Source organism: Salvelinus fontinalis, unplaced genomic scaffold (genome assembly GCF_029448725.1).
Source record: "Salvelinus fontinalis isolate EN_2023a unplaced genomic scaffold, ASM2944872v1 scaffold_1991, whole genome shotgun sequence".
Lineage (NCBI taxonomy): Eukaryota > Metazoa > Chordata > Actinopteri > Salmoniformes > Salmonidae > Salvelinus > Salvelinus fontinalis.
Genome location: NW_026602200.1, coordinates 1 through 15,541, shown reverse-complemented (window position 1 = coordinate 15,541; position 15,541 = coordinate 1). Strand labels below are relative to the sequence as shown.

General features: G+C 42.4%; 1 protein-coding gene across 6 annotated transcripts; it reads left to right on the top strand.

Annotated features, from left to right (window-relative positions):
• The first annotated feature begins 2,876 nt into the window (after window positions 1-2,876).
• On the top strand, window positions 2,877-14,097 carry LOC129850388 (microtubule-actin cross-linking factor 1, isoforms 6/7-like). 6 transcript variants are annotated; one of them, XR_008758787.1, is made up of 12 exons: window positions 2,877-4,206; window positions 4,960-5,174; window positions 5,778-5,834; window positions 5,937-6,033; window positions 6,134-6,307; window positions 8,401-8,538; window positions 8,716-10,432; window positions 10,556-10,603; window positions 11,090-11,233; window positions 11,460-11,601; window positions 11,864-12,002; window positions 13,227-14,097. XR_008758787.1 is itself a non-coding variant. In XM_055916834.1 (6 exons), the coding sequence occupies exons 1-5, from the start codon at window positions 2,877-2,879 to the stop codon at window positions 6,304-6,306; spliced, it is 1,872 nt and encodes a 623-aa protein (XP_055772809.1). In that variant the 3' UTR covers window position 6,307; window positions 6,428-8,394. The 6 variants fall into 6 exon arrangements, 1 of the variants encoding a protein (XP_055772809.1); XR_008758789.1 differs by lacking the exon at window positions 11,090-11,233; XR_008758786.1 differs by having other exon boundaries at window positions 8,716-10,603.
• Window positions 14,098-15,541: the final 1,444 nt, after the last annotated feature.

Here is a 15,541-nt window from a genome sequence, read left to right as displayed (position 1 = left end):
CGCTTTTATCTGCCTAAAGGTATCTTCACCCACGACTGGATAGGCTTTTTAGATACGCTTGTCCAAGGTAAGGATATGAGTCAAACTATAGCCTACTTTTAATCTTTTAGTTCCGAACTCAAGTTACTCCAGTCAAGTGATTAATCGTAAAAGTTAGTTGTTTTGACTGAGCAGTCCAATGGCCAATGCTGTTTTTGGACTATTACACCCTCTGCTATATACTATGATGAGCCAATAACATGCATAGATTATACATTAGGCATTGCACAAATCAGGTCAGAATATAAAGTTGCTATTTCCGTCAACTCAAGTTACTCAAGTCAAGTTACTCAAGTCAAGTGATTAATCTTAAGAGTTAGTTGTTTTGACTGTCAAAACAAATAACTGATGGATTATTCCAAATTAAATTGGCAATTATGCATCACAAATTCACAATATTACTTGTATTTCAATTATTCATCCAGGTCCAAGACATAAAGTCGCCTGAAAGCTGTGTAGCAATAATTCCAGCTCCTGATCCATAGGATGGTAATCACATACATGATTGGCTTAATCAAGAATCATGGATACCTTTCATGTGAGTACTCACACACCAGATTTTTTTGACATACCTCAGAAGGAAGATACCTCAATATCTGGAAGCACTGTCTCATGTACAATTGTTAATGCTATCTCTGAAATGTCTAACAAAATGTTGACTTGATCGTTTCATCAAGACCTTCTCATCACAAGTCGGAACTAGTTGTCAACATTGGGACAGTGCTGCCCAAAATAACAGGGGCCAATATTTTCATGGAGGTAAGCACTACATTTCTGATGGGTTTAAAGACTGTATTACATTATCTACATTTGAGAAAGTAAACCCCAGCTGTTGTTGTTCTTTTCACAGTGCCATGAATGTTCTTTTCACAGTGCTCATTATGCCATGAATGTTTCATTGCTGAACAACCATAGATATTTTTCCTCTAATTTGGCTCCCGTTCCTCCAACAGTGAGCAAGACCTGCCAGCAGAGCTCACTCGAGCAGGGAGACAACCCGTCATCCTTTAGGCGCCTGACAAAGTACACTTTTTTTCTTCTAAATAACACTATAGTAACATCATATGCACAAAGTTACATTCCTAATAAGATTGGTGTTAAGTGAGAAAGAATTCTAAAGATGGTCCAATGGGCATGGTCTGAAGCCTCTCATCATCTCAGTATGTTGAACCACCTGATTTCTTGCAGGCTTGAGATTCAGATCCTGCTGAACGATGTTAAGCAGTCGATTAACCACATGCAGGGGACGCTGAACACCATGCAGGGGCAGTGTATTGAGTTGCAGACTGCCATATCTAAGGTAGTGTCAGATGAGTCTCAGATACAGAAGAATAGGTCTATGATGGTATGGTGATATGGATTGAGATGGTGATTATAATAATGATGACTAGCAGTACCCCACCCTATTGGCGGTAAATCATTGGATCTGATTAATTCAATTCAATGCAATTCAATCTTTGAGGACTGCAACCATAGAAATACAATTTCTTTACACTAATAATAAGCTATTGTCAACTTCCCGTCTATGGTTATCTTGCTCATTGCTCACTGTTACCCTATGTGTGCAACTATTATTGATTTATCACAGAAAAATAATTTGGTTGCAAATGTACCTAGTACCAGGTAAATAATTGTTAGGCTACTCATTTTGAATCCACCGGTGGCAACTTGCGTGACCATAAAAGTCTGTGTGCGACTGGGCACAGTTAAATAATTTGCTTACTGACCTGCCCTACATCATAGAAGGCCCTTCAAGTCGGAACTAGGAAATTCTGACATTTCTGACTCGTTATGGAATGATGATTTCAAGTTTCCCACTTGTGAAGTATCAGAATCAACCAGTAGGAAGATCTACGCTAATAACTTACATTCATTTAACTCTGAGGTTCCAAGTTTCCGATGGCATGTGAATGCGTCAATAATTGCCATGGTAATTTTGAATGTTCAGTCAGTGAGCATTATGGGTAATTATCCTACATACTTACATCAAATGCTGTAGTAACAGTGTCATTCCAAACACAATAAATGTGAAAATTAACAAAGATACAAAATATTGCTAAAGTGAAGAAAATCAACTCAAAATTGTAGGAGGAAATGCCCCTGCAGCAGGGAGGCTTACGGTATTATAATATATTGTAGATAACATTAATATAATTTGTGTATTTACAGTATCAGCACACATACAAATGAAAGTATATGCTATGGATTGATCTACACTGAGTGAACAAAACATTAAGAACACCTTCCTATTGAGTTGTCACCCCTTGGTGGTGGACCATTCTTGATACTCAGGGAAAACTGTTGATCGTGAAAAACACAACAGCATTGCAGTTCTTGACACAAACCGGTGCACCAGGCACCTACTACCATACTCTGTTAAAAGGGACTTAAATCTTTTGTCTTGCTTATTCACCCTCTGAATGACACTCATACACAATTCATGTCTCAATTGTCTAAAAAGCATTATGTAACCTGTCTCCTCACATTCATCTACACTGAGAAGAAGATTTAACAATTGATATCAATAAGGGATTATAGCTTTCACCTGATTAGTCCATGTCACAGAAAGAGAAGGTGTTCTTAATGTTTAACACACTCAGTGTATGTGTAATTATTTTTTACCTTTATTTACTTAGGCAAGTCAGTTAAGAACAAATATTTTTTTTCAATGAAGGTCTAGGAACTGCCTTGTTAAGGGGCAGAACGAAAGATTTGTATCTTGTCAGCTCAGTGATTTGATTTTGCAACCTTTCGGTTATTAGTCCAACACTCTAACCACTAGGCTACGCTGCCGACCCAATGACGTTATAGATTCCAAGTGGTTGATTTTTTAGGGAATGACTATATGCTCTATATTATACCTGCAGATCATCACAGCAGCCGAAGTTGCTGTGCAGAGGGAGGAGATCGTCCGAGCATCAGGCCTCATCCCGTCACATAGGGAGGGTATCCTCCAAACAGCCAGTGTCCCTGCACAGAGGGAGGGGATTCTCTCAGCAGCCAGCATCAATGCACAGAGGGAGGAGATCCTCATTTCGTCAGGCCTCATCACTGCACAGAGGGAGGGGATCCTCCAAACAGCCAGTGTCCCTGCACAGAGTGAGGGGGTCCTCCAAACAGCCAGTGTCCCTGCACAGAGTGAGGGGATCCTCCAAACAGCCAGTGTCCCTGCACAGAGTGAGGAGATCCTCCAAACAGCCAGTGTCCCTGCACAGAGTGAGGAGATCCTCCAAACAGCCAGTGTCCCTGCACAGAGGGAGGGGATTCTCTCAGCCGCCAGCATCAATGCACAGAGGGAGGAGATCCTCATTTCGTCAGGCCTCATCACTGCACAGAGGGAGGGGATCCTCCAAACAGCCAGTGTCCCTGCACAGAGGGAGGGGATTCTCTCAGCCGCCAGCATCAATGCACAGAGGGAGGAGATACTCCGATCATCAGGCCTCATCCCTGCACGGAGGGAAGGGATCCTCCAAACAGCCAGTGTCACTGCGCAGAGGGAGGGAATCGTCCCAATGGCCAGCGTCCCTGCGCACAGGGAGGGGATTGTACCAAAGGCTAGTGTTCCTGCTGAGAGGGAGGAGATCCTCCAAACAGCCAGTGTCCCTGCACAGAGGGAGGGGATTCTCCAAACATCAAGTGTCCCTGCACCAAGGGAGGAGATTCACCAGTCAGCCATTGTCCCTGCACAGAGGGAGGGGGTTCTCCGAGCAGCTAGCATCACTGCGCAGAGGGAGGAGATCTTCAGAGCATCAGGCCTCATCCCTGCACATAGGAAGGGGCTCCTCCGAGCATCAGGCCTCATCCCTGCACAGAGGGAGGGGATTCTTCCAGCAGCTTCTTCCATCAGCTACTATCAGAAGAATAAGCTCCTCAGAGCATCACAACTCACCCCTGCACAAAGGAAGTTGAGATTCCTGATAGCCAGTGTCACTGCGCAGAGGAAGGGAATCTTCCCAAAGGCCAGCGTCCCTGCGCACAGGGAGTGGATTGTCCCAAAGGCTAGTGTCCCTGCAGAGAGGGAGGAGATCCTCCTCACAGCCAGTGTCCCTGTGATGAATGAAAACAATCCTCCACAACCACCTCCCATCATCCCCATGGTGGCACCACTGTGGAAAATGATTGGTGGAGCGTGTCCTCCACCTGTGGATTTCTATTCCAAGAGAAGAGGTCACTTAACCTTACCTAATTAGTAAAGAAATGACCATAGTGATAGCTTGATAATAAGTTGTGATAGGTTAAATGTATGGCTCATGTGACTGTATATCTGTAATACTTTCATACATTTTCTACATAACACAGGTTTAGCTACATTTTACTTTTACATTTTAGTCATTTAGCAGACGCTCTTATCCAGAGCTACTTACAGCAGTGAGTGTATACATTTTCATACTTCCTTGAATCTCTCCAGGATTTCGCATGAATTTTTTAAATATTAAATATGCTAGATTTTGCAGCGACAATTATGACATTTTGCATAGCAATATGCAATTGTTTTGTCCAATTTGTTGCAAAAATGCGCTGACAAGGGACAAAACTGTGTTGACGTGTGGCTTGATTGAACCATATTATGCAGTAAATGTGCGGTGATTGGTTGAAATTGCGAGCCCTCTTTTTGTACTGTGGTAATGGGTCAGTTCTATGCGATAATATTGTGATGATGTGACTATTTTATGCAGAAATAGTTTGGTGATTGGTCAAATTTGTAAGCCCTCACATAATATGCAGGGGATTGTTGATTTTGCAACCAAAACAATGCGATTGCAGAGTCCTGGAGTAACCTCCCAGTAATCCCTGTGACTGCGTGTAGGTTAAGATTGGGTTGTAACAGAGTATCAGAGCGAGACGTTCCTACCTGTCAGCCAGTAATTGTTCTGTATGGTGACATGAGCAGAGTGGCCTGACTTCTCCCACTTATTACAGATGTCCGACTTAGATATGTTGAGCATCCTGCTATGATGTCCATCACCAAGCCGGAACACTCTGATGCCAACCCTCAGTTCCAGACTGGCAGCCGGCCGGTGGCCGAGCCCGAGACCCCTGCTGTTCACAATAACAGTGGAGGCTGGCTCAGCTGGGTCTTTGGGAGTGGAAGAGCTAAGAAGGAGGTTCATCTACCTGAGGACAAAGACAGATCTGTAAGGAACTGTTTTTTATTTATTTATTTATTTTTTTAAATTTAATTTTTTTATCCCATTTTCTCCCCAATTTTCGTGGTATCCAATCGCTAGTAATTACTACCTTGTCTCATCGCTACAACTCCCGTACGGGCTCGGGAGAGACGAAGGTCGAAAGCCATGCGTCCTCCGAAGCACAACCCAACCAGCCGTACTGCTTCTTAACCCGGAAGCCAGCCGCACCAATGTGTCGGAGGAAACACCGTGTACCTGGCCCCCTTGGCTGGCGCGCACTGCGCCCGGCCCGCCACAGGAGTCGCTGGAGCGCGATGAGACAAGGATATCCCTACCGGCCAAACCCTCCCTACCCCGGAAGACGCTATGCCAATTGTGCGTCGCCCCACGGACCTCCCGGTCGCGGCCGGCTGCGACAGAGCCTGGGCGCGAACCCAGAGGCTCTGGTGGCGCAGTTAGCACTGCGATGCAGTGCCCTAGACCACTGCGCCACCCGGGAGGCCCAGGAACTGGTTCTTAACACTATATTCTATGTAGAGACAATGGAGTGGATTTAAAAAAAAAAAAATGTTGTGGCTTGCTTCACATTGCTAATATCTTCTTCCTCAGATTGTCTGGGATCCAACTCTGCACAGATGGGTTAACAGAACTGAGCCCAAGGTTGAGGTACATACTTAAATTCAATTAAATTAAAAATAGTGAACAACCATTGTATTTCAACTGATAATATTACTAACAATTTGGAAAATGTGTTGATGTGTTTTACAGAACAAGTGTGTACCACCTCCACCGATGGGGACATATGGATATCAGGGGAACACTGGCAGTGTCCCCAAAGGAGTAAATCCTTACTCTATGAAAGCAGGTGAATATTGCTTTAGAATACATGTGGTTTAACCAAGACTGTGTCAGCCAATCATAGATGTCCCTGGTGATCTCCTGCTAACACCTTCCAAAACTACCAGCAGGTCTATGGGGCAGCAGATACCCTACAATGAATTACAATGATAGGACCAACTCAAAGCCTCCAAGCCATGGGCCTGGACTGCTTACTAGACAGCTCTCTGGCTTGCTCCCTCCTTCACACTTTGACCTCATGGCACCAATGGTTGTGCCACCTGACACTCTACCCTACTGAGGTATGACTCTGAAAAATCCTTCCAAATTTTATTCATTCATCATTAACTGAGATTTTATTTTAACATAGCAAATGGCTGAAGTAGCAAGAATGTTAACTATTTTTTATTTTTGACCAACAGGCCATTTGCCCAGAGTGGATTTGCCATACATAGATTTTTTCAGCATTAAAAAACTTCAGCATTAAAAATCTATTAAAAGAAGATCTTTTAATTAAATCTCTCCTTTGTGTCCTCATGTTCACATTAATTTGATGTGTTCTATCATCGTTTACAATGCTTATTGCTTCTGCATTGTTTTACTTACTGACAAGTATATATTATACACATATATTTTATTTTAGACATTACAAAAACATATTTTTGTGCATTTGGATTTCCTGCATTTACTTACTGTACAGACAAGTATATTTTATACACATATAAAAAAAATGTCCAGGTTTTTTTAATGTATTCCATAGACAGAACAAAATATATTTAGATGCATTTTGAATTCCTAAATGTCAATATTTTTATTTTCTATGTCATGTGTTTATTCCCATGTATGTACATCCTGTTTACACCTCACACACATGGTCAGTGGCTTAAATAAGAAGACAACAGTAACATGTCAGATATAGTTTAAATGTATTCATTGTTGAGTTTGCACCCCAATATGACACTTTAAATATTTCACAGAGGACTGAAATGTAACAAAACACCTATTGTGTTTATTGAGATGTACACTGAGATGCTCAGTTGGTCAATATTCCCCTCCAGTGATTCCCCAACATCTTGTCAACATGGGCCTCAATGATCTTAAATATATTGTCCATGTAAAAAACATGTCTGATTATAATTAATAATGTCCGACAATACCTTTTAATTCTATGCGCTATACATTTTGCTAGCATTTTTGCATCACAACACTGAAGTGTAAGGGGCCTCCAATTTGTTTATGGACTGGATCTTTATATTTACCACTTTGAATCCTGTTTCAGTAATAATGAAGGAGTGGTTAAAACATGCTAATAACGGTCCTCTGAGTATATCAAAAAAAGGTTTATCAGAGTTATTGACCTCACAAGAAGTCAGATTCGAGTAACTTACATTGTGGTGCTGAAACTTGAAGCAGCAGCCACGGCACAATCAATCGGAAATGGACAGCTCATGGTGCTGAAAGTATGCAAATTTGAGTAAACAATATTCATTTTAAACGTCTTCATTTTAATTAGGGATATGTGTTGCAGCCTATTTCTTCCTATTTAAGAAATAAGAGGTAGGTCTATCTGTTTGACAGATGAAAAGAAACTATAGGCTGCTATATCCATAGATATGTTAGTCAATTCCTCCACCCGCCATGCACTCTTTAAATAGCCCACCTCTTTATCTGTTAAGACTTACAGCTATTATGTATGAGAGGGTATGCCATAGGCCTACCTTTTCTTAAAGAAAAGGGCAAAAAGTACACTGTTAGTTTAAGATTTTGAAGAAAATTAAACGGATGTGATTATATAACAGCGCTTTGGTCCGCGATACTTAATGCTAGAAACAAGCTGTAAAATAGGACTACCCGGGAAAGACGTGACTCTGATGCATATTGGGATTGTTGTTTAATTTGGAAATAATCTAATTCTGTCACTATCAATTGATTAAGCTATTCACGTTCTGAACAATAAAATAAATTTAACCCTAGACAGCTTTTTGGAAAACACTTTTGACCTCTCGTTGGGTTAAGCCATGGAAGAAGATTAGCCAGCAGTTGAAGCTTACATTTTTCTGCGTCAGTAGGCCTACTCGGTCTGGGGGGGAAAGGTAGGCCTAACTTGAAAGTACCATGCTCAGATCCCTATTGACGTCTCAGAGTTAATTATTTGCAAACGGGTTCAGTTTCGTTGCAAATAATACACACTTTTGACATTGTAGAAATATAATAATATGAGGACTATCTGTCTATACTGTAATTTCAGTCATTTGTGATTTATTAAAAAAGTTTCTACTAATACTGTATGGTAACTCTATTGAAGTCCACTCTTGTACAGCACACTAAAGGTGAATCTCTTTCTCTACAATTTAGGAGATTTTAAGATATTTTGTTGTTTGTGATGGTACTCTAGGTGCGAGGGCCATCCTGTGCCACCAGTCAATTGATGGTGGATGACCTTCTGACCCCGTGCTCGCCAGGTGACCCGGCTGCCATAGAATTGACCTGGATGGATGTGCCTAGCGACAAGCTGCTGTAGCCCATCTGCATGGTGAGAAACACACATTCACAGCACAGACATACTCACATTCACTGTTCACAAACATACTGGAACATGCTGTTTCAACATACACATCCAGGCATTGCAAACTGACTCTCACATTTGTGTAATTGCTGAACCATGCTCATGATTTTGTTTCTCTTCTGTGTGTGTCCCTCTGCCCTCCAGTCCGACATGCTGCCCTCACTATATACCACGCAACCCACAGTCAACATGGAGGTCTTGTTCAAGGTCAGGAAGTTCACAGAGGACTTAGAACAGGAGGTTTGAGAGCTCCTGGGTGGCAGGGGCTTTACTACTTCTTACTCAGTCTCTCCTATCAAGACCCAACTCCAGTCAAAGAGTAGCTACAGTATTACAGCAGTATTACAACACTACGAACCTGCATTGGCAAGAATGATGGAGCATTTTAATTTACACACAATTGTGCAATGGAAATGTTTTATTTTTGCATATCCCAACACCCCCTGAGACACCCACAAGTGCCTTGCTCAAGGGCACAGCGACATTATTATTTATTTTCCCACTTTGTCGGCTACGGAATTTGAGCCAGCAACCTTTCGGTAACTGGCCCAATGGTCTAACCTTGAGGCTACGTGCCGCCCTTTAGAATGTAGGGTGACTCCCCTAGTGGGTCCTGAACCCAGATCAGCAGCACTACATTGCTGTGTGTCTGTATAGTTGAGGGTATATTGGTTTAGTAATACTCATTCCAGTTCTGGTCCCAGAGGGGATCTCAATACTGTTACACGTAGCTATGATCACCAAGCTACCCTTACTTAATAAAACCTGAATTCAAAAAGAACAAGATGTGCTTGTCATTATTTTATTTTAACTTGTATTATAGTATACAAACATTTCTGTCCACAACTTTTGAATCAGGTACCATTTAAATGTAAGGTGCTTAATACAGTTCCAGCCACTAGGGGGTACTAAAATAAATATAGTTTAAGTGAATTGGGAAGAGTAAGAATGAAAACTAAAGAAAAACTGTCAACGGTTGTTACCTGTGCTGACATGATAAAAAGTGGAGTACACAGTACTTTTCGCGTTGTAGTTTATATGATAAACTCATTGGAAGGGTAACAAATTTGGAGGCACCGCTGAGATGTATTTTCATGTGAGCACCGGCCCATATTCCTGGAACGGACAACGAGTGAGAGACATTGGGAGAGTAGCTAGCTAGCTAACGTTAGCAGGCTAACCACCTAACGGAGTGTAGCTATCTTGCCATTGCCTGCATTGTCGTTGTTGCCACGTGAGTAGGACAATATGAGTCGAGAGAGGGAAACGTTGTTGGATGAAATCGAACAGAGTTTATGGACTTTAACTGAGGACAATTTACGGCACCTGTGTGTAGTTGTGGAATAGGAGGTGTAGATGACTGAAGTAAAAGGAAAGAGCCATTGCGCTTTGCGGCGAAAATTGATGGAAGATTACTGTGAGAAGGAAGCTTTAATGGAATCAGAGGATGAGGGAATTTCTTGCCTGCTTCAACTGAAAGACGAAATCAAAGGAATATCGGACTCTGAGGATACTGTGAAAGTCTGCTTTACAAATCCCAGCCAGTCGGCGCCAACGAGGCAAGTGGACAGCAATGTGGAACGCCGTTTGGGTCTTTGCGTGTCAAAAAGATGCACGTCAAATAACACTATTTGACACGTCAAATAAGCTTCTTTAGCAATCAGGACCTGAATATGACTCCAGGTCACACAATAATTTAACACGTTCATTAATTCTGTACGTAGTTATTGCACATTGATTACACTCTCACTCGTATTTCATATGCCACAAAGATTCACCGATACATATGCTACGAGTCAAAGATTTCGTCACTGATGATCACATTTGCTTAAAGGTCGTTTGGACTCCGCCCAAGTCTCAGGTAGTGATGATAGACGTTCACTCAACTTCTGTTCTTCCGAGGTAAAATTAGGTAGCTAGTTATTAACAATAGCAGCCCAATTTCTCAAAAATTGTAAATCTACCATCTCTGATTGCACACCAGACTGCTGCTCACGGACAGAAGAGATGGACTTCAACCATCAATAGCCAGGTAACGTTAACCTAATGTTAGCTAACGTTAGCTATCTAACGTAGGTGTTGAGAGAGTGAGTGGTGTAACGGCTGCAAAAAAAGTAACTACATAATATAACACTAACGTTACCGAACTACCAACGGCGTTAGCTAGCTAACGTTAAATACGTTAAATCTGCCTGCCATTGATATTTAACTGTACTCAAGATAGCTAGCTAAAGTTAATTGTTCATAATCTAACGTTAATTATGGAATCTATAAAACGTTAACTAGTTACTGCTGTATAGTAACGTTTGCTAGCTAGCGATGTTGAATGAAGATACTTTTTTTTGAGCTAGTTTGTAAATAAAGTACGTTAGTTAAAACTGTATCGCCTGTCAATGCACGGTTGTCTTCATAGGTCGGAGGCTCAGAGTTGGCACAGTTTAGACAAGAGAACACTTTAGGGGAACTACATGCAGATAAAATGTCACTGGACCCGTCGGGTCTGCGGTCTATTTTTCAGGCTAGAGACCATGTGGCGGAGCCTTCGGTGGGCAAGTGGTCATTTGATTGATGAAGAGATGGCCAGCAATCTAATTGCTGTTGCCGAGGAGTTCCTACAAGAGGCAAATGACATCTAACAACGGGAACCTTACGAAAATGCCAAGTTGTTATATTTATATCATTTTTTTTGTACAGCATGTGTGGCAAAGGCTGAGATTGTATCATTTTACTTGTCCTGTGTTAAGTCTCCTGTGCCAAGTCAATCAATGAAAAAACATTTGGTTGGCCTATAATGTTGTTCCTATATTCTATATGGTGATCTTATAGTCTTTTAACCTAAGGTTTTTAGGAGTGTGTTTTGTAATTATTTATTGTATTTTTTATTTCAGTGTCCTGTCAAGTGCCTTTGGAGGGGAGGCGGTATCACATCACCAAGGAGCAGCTTGAGTTCCTCATAGATTGTCATATGACCATCAGACAAATGGCAGATGTTCTCAATGTGTCGCACTCTGTGGTCAAGTTGCGCATGAGGTAAGTTACTGTAATCTAATAAAGCAATTGTAACACAAGAGGGAGATCTCTACATCACCTCTAGATTTGATCACATTCCTGATTGATGTATCTTTTTGTGTTATTTTTGTATTTAGTCATTTTCAGCTTTACAGGTCCTACTCACTGTTGTCAGATGCTCAGCTGGATGAGAGGATCAAAGAGCTGATATCAATAAAAACAGAATGGCATCCCTATAAGAGAAAAAAATGGTGTTGTAAAACAAATGCATCTTGTTTTTTAGGTGTAGGATTGTTATCCCTGGTGCTGTGGAGGGTTACAGCAGACTTGTTGTGTTTCTGAAGGCCTCTGACAACAACAGGACCGCCACAGTCATGGAGTCATTCGAAGCAGCCATCACCAGCTACGGAACACCATCCCAGGTGAGATGTGACCGGGTGGTGAAAACAATCGCATCTGTGCCTTCATGGAGCAGTTCAGGGGTGGTGAGAGGGGAAGTGCCCTCAGAGGAAGAAGCACTCACAACTAGAGGATAGAGCGGCTGTGGGGGGACGTCTGGCATGGAGTCTCCAACGTTTACCATGACCCGTTCACCTTCTTGGAGACGGAGCAGATCATCAACATCAACAATGAGGTGCACCTGTGGGCACTGCACTTTGTGTTCCTGCCACGGGTGAACAGAGATCTTGCTGTGTTTGCCAGTCAGTGGAACCACCATGGGCTGAGGACTGTCTCGGGTTCCCTGGCAATGCAGAGGGCCAATCTGACAGCAGTAAGGGATTTGTTCGCCCCAAATTCAACCACCATCAGCTCCTCCAACCACCACCTCAGCTCCTCCAACCACCACCTCAGCTCCTCCAACCACCACCTCAGTTCCTCCAACCACCACCTCAGTTCCTCCAACCACCACCTCAGTTCCTCCAACCACCACCTCAGCTCCTCCAACCACCACCTCAGCTCCTCCAACCACCACCTCAGCTCCTCCAACCACTGGCGCCGCAGCTCTTTATTGGTCGTAATGGGTGATTGTGCCACAAATCCAGTTCACCATCATCACACACAGATGGAACTGTTGCAGACAATAATTCCATTGGAAGGCCCCAGAGGCAGCCTGGGAGTTGACATTCTTGTCACGTTCCTGACCTGTTTTCTGTTAGTTTTCGTATGTGTTAGTTGGTCAGGACGTGAGTTTGGGTGGGCAGTCTATGTTTTCTGTTTCTATGTTTGTTTAAGGGTGACCTAATATGGCTCTCAATTAGAGGCAGGTGGTTTTCATTTCCTCTGATTGAGAGTCATATTAAGGTAGGTGTTTTCACACTGTTTGCTGTGGGTGGTTGTCTCCTGTGTCTGTGTATGTCGTTTCGCCACACGGGACTGTTTTCGGTTTGTTTATATGTTCGTTCTTTTATGTAGTCAGTTTCCATTTTCATGCGTTCTTTGTGTTTCATGTGAGTTCGTCGTTCAGGTCTGTCTACGTCGTTTTGTTATTTTGTTAATTTATCAAGTGTATTTTGTTTCGTCTTCGTCTTGTTCAATAAATCATCATGTCATATCACAACGCTGCGTTTTGGTCAAATCCCTGCTCCTCCTCTTCGGATGATACTAACATTCCCCCTCTTTCACACACTGTATGATTTGGTCTGTAGAAACGTACGATAGACATCTTCAACTCTAAACGGATGGGGACCAGAGTTTAGACACAGGTGGCCTTAACAAAAGTTAAGTACTTCCCCATTCCAGTACGATTCTGTTTGGTTATATTTGGAGAGAGTCAGAGACTGTTAAGATATACGGCCGATGGTTATTGTATTTTGCTCTATTGCGCTTTAGCACAGCATTCCATCTGCTGACACATTATTTGTCTTCCACTCAGTACAACACGACCCAGGAGAAGCCTACTGCAAGCACTGGTTTGGAACCTTCAGAGCGTGCCTGCTGTGGGAGGACAACAGAACATTCCGAATGGACATTATTAAAACAGAACTTACATTTTTGTAATGCCCAATCGGGACTTTTATAACTTGTTAAAGTAAATAATTGTGTGGAGAACGCCCTATAGTTAAAAAAATAAACTATGAAGATAGTGGTTTGAACTCGTTACATTTTATATAATTGTGATTAACAGCAACCTATTACAGTTAGTAACATAACATTGTGACAGCTCAAATGATGTGGTTGAAGATGGACTAGTGCAGGGCTCCTAACCTTGTTCTTGGAGAGCTACTGTCTTGTTGGTTCACTTTGACCCTAATCTAGTGCACCTGATTTGAATAATTACCTGCTTAATAAGTTAATGAGGTTCGTTAAAACTGAGGTTGGATTGAAAACCTACAGGAGGGTAGCTCTCCAGGAACAGGGTTGGAGAGCCTTGGACTAATGAATCTAGTTCTTAGATCAATGCATTTGAAATTCGATAAGTCACTACGAAGGTGCAGTTCCCAGAAGTGGAGATGTCACTTAATGCAGTGGATGGGAAGCCTTATTTCATGTAGTTCTAATTAAATGATAATGGTTGAACTTCATTTGTTCTTAATGTAGGACATCAAATGATCAGATTTGTATGAGTTGGCTGCAATATGGCAGCAGTACTTCAGTCAATATCAGTAAAGGATATTGGTTATTAGTGAAGTGTCAGTAAAGTGTTTCTAAAAGAATGAAACCTTAAAAACACCAAAACCAACAATATGGAGTGTATAATTTAATATTAATGATCATTAAGTGAACAATAACAGCCAATATGGACTGTATAATGTAATGTTAATGACCAGCTCTGACACCAGATTGCATAGCGGAGAAGGTATGGTGGGATTCGAAATGGTCGGTAATCTGTTTGTTGACTTGGCTTTCGAAGACCTTAGAAAGGCAGGGTAGGATAGATATAGGTCTGTAGCAGTTTGGGTCAAGAGTGTCCCCCCCTTTGAAGAGGGGGATGACCGCAGCTGCTTTCCAATCTTTGGGAATCTCAGACAACACAAAAGAGAGGTTGAACAGGCTAGTAATAGGGGTGGCAACAATTTCAGCAGATCATTTTAGAAAGAAAGGGTCCAGATTATCTAGCCCGGCTGATTTGTAGGGGTCCAGATTTTGCAGCTCTTTCAGAACATCAGCTGACTGGATTTGGGAGAAGGTGAAATATGGAAGGCTTGGGCGAGTAGCTGTGGGGGGTGCAGTGCTGTTGACCGGGGTAGGGGTAGCCAGGTGGAAAGCATGGCCAGCCGTAGAAAAAATGCTTATTGAAATTCTCAATTATAGTGGATTTATCGGTGGTGACAGTGTTTCCTATCTTCAGTGCAGTGGGCAGCCGGGAGGAGGTGTTCTTATTCTCCATGGACTTTACAGTGTCCCAGAACTTTTTTGAGTTTGTGTTGCAGGAAGCAAATTTCTGCTTGAAAAAGCTAGCCTTGGCTTTTCTAACTGCCTGTGTATATTGGTTTCTAGCTTCCCTGAAAAGTTGCAAATCACGGTGGCTGTTCGATGCTAATGCAGAACGCCATAGGATGTTTTTCTGTTGGTTAAGGGCAGTCAGGTCTGGAGAGAACCAAGGGCTATATCTGTTCCTGGTTCTACATTTCTTGAATGGGGCATGCTTATTTAAGATGGTGAGGAAGGAATTAAAAAATAAAAATAACCAGGCATCCCCTAATGACGGGATGAGATCAATATCCTTCCAGGATACCCCGGCCAGGTCGATTAGAAAGGCCTGCTCGCTGAAGTGTTTCAGGGAGCGTTTGACAGTGATGAGTGGAGGTCGTTTGACCGCTGACCCATTACAGATGCAGGCAATGAGGCAGTGATCGCTGAGATCTTGGTTGAAAACAGCAGAGGTGTATTTAGAGGGCAAGTTGGTTAGGATAATATCTATGAGGGTGCCCTGTGTTTACGGCTTTGGGGTGGTACCTGGTAGGTTCATTGATAATTTGTGTGAGATTGAGGGCATCAAGCTTAGATGTCACGCCCTGGC

Excerpts from the sequence above, each read along its gene's own strand:
- LOC129850388 (XM_055916834.1), top strand. The coding sequence starts at position 2,877 with ATGACTATATGCTCTATATTATACCTGCAGATCATCACAGCAGCCGAA. Across the intron at positions 4,207-4,959 it reads TTTCTATTCCAAGAGAAGAG|ATGTCCGACTTAGATATGTT; the intron begins GTCACTTAACCT and ends CACTTATTACAG. Across the intron at positions 5,835-5,936 it reads GAACTGAGCCCAAGGTTGAG|AACAAGTGTGTACCACCTCC; the intron begins GTACATACTTAA and ends TGTGTTTTACAG.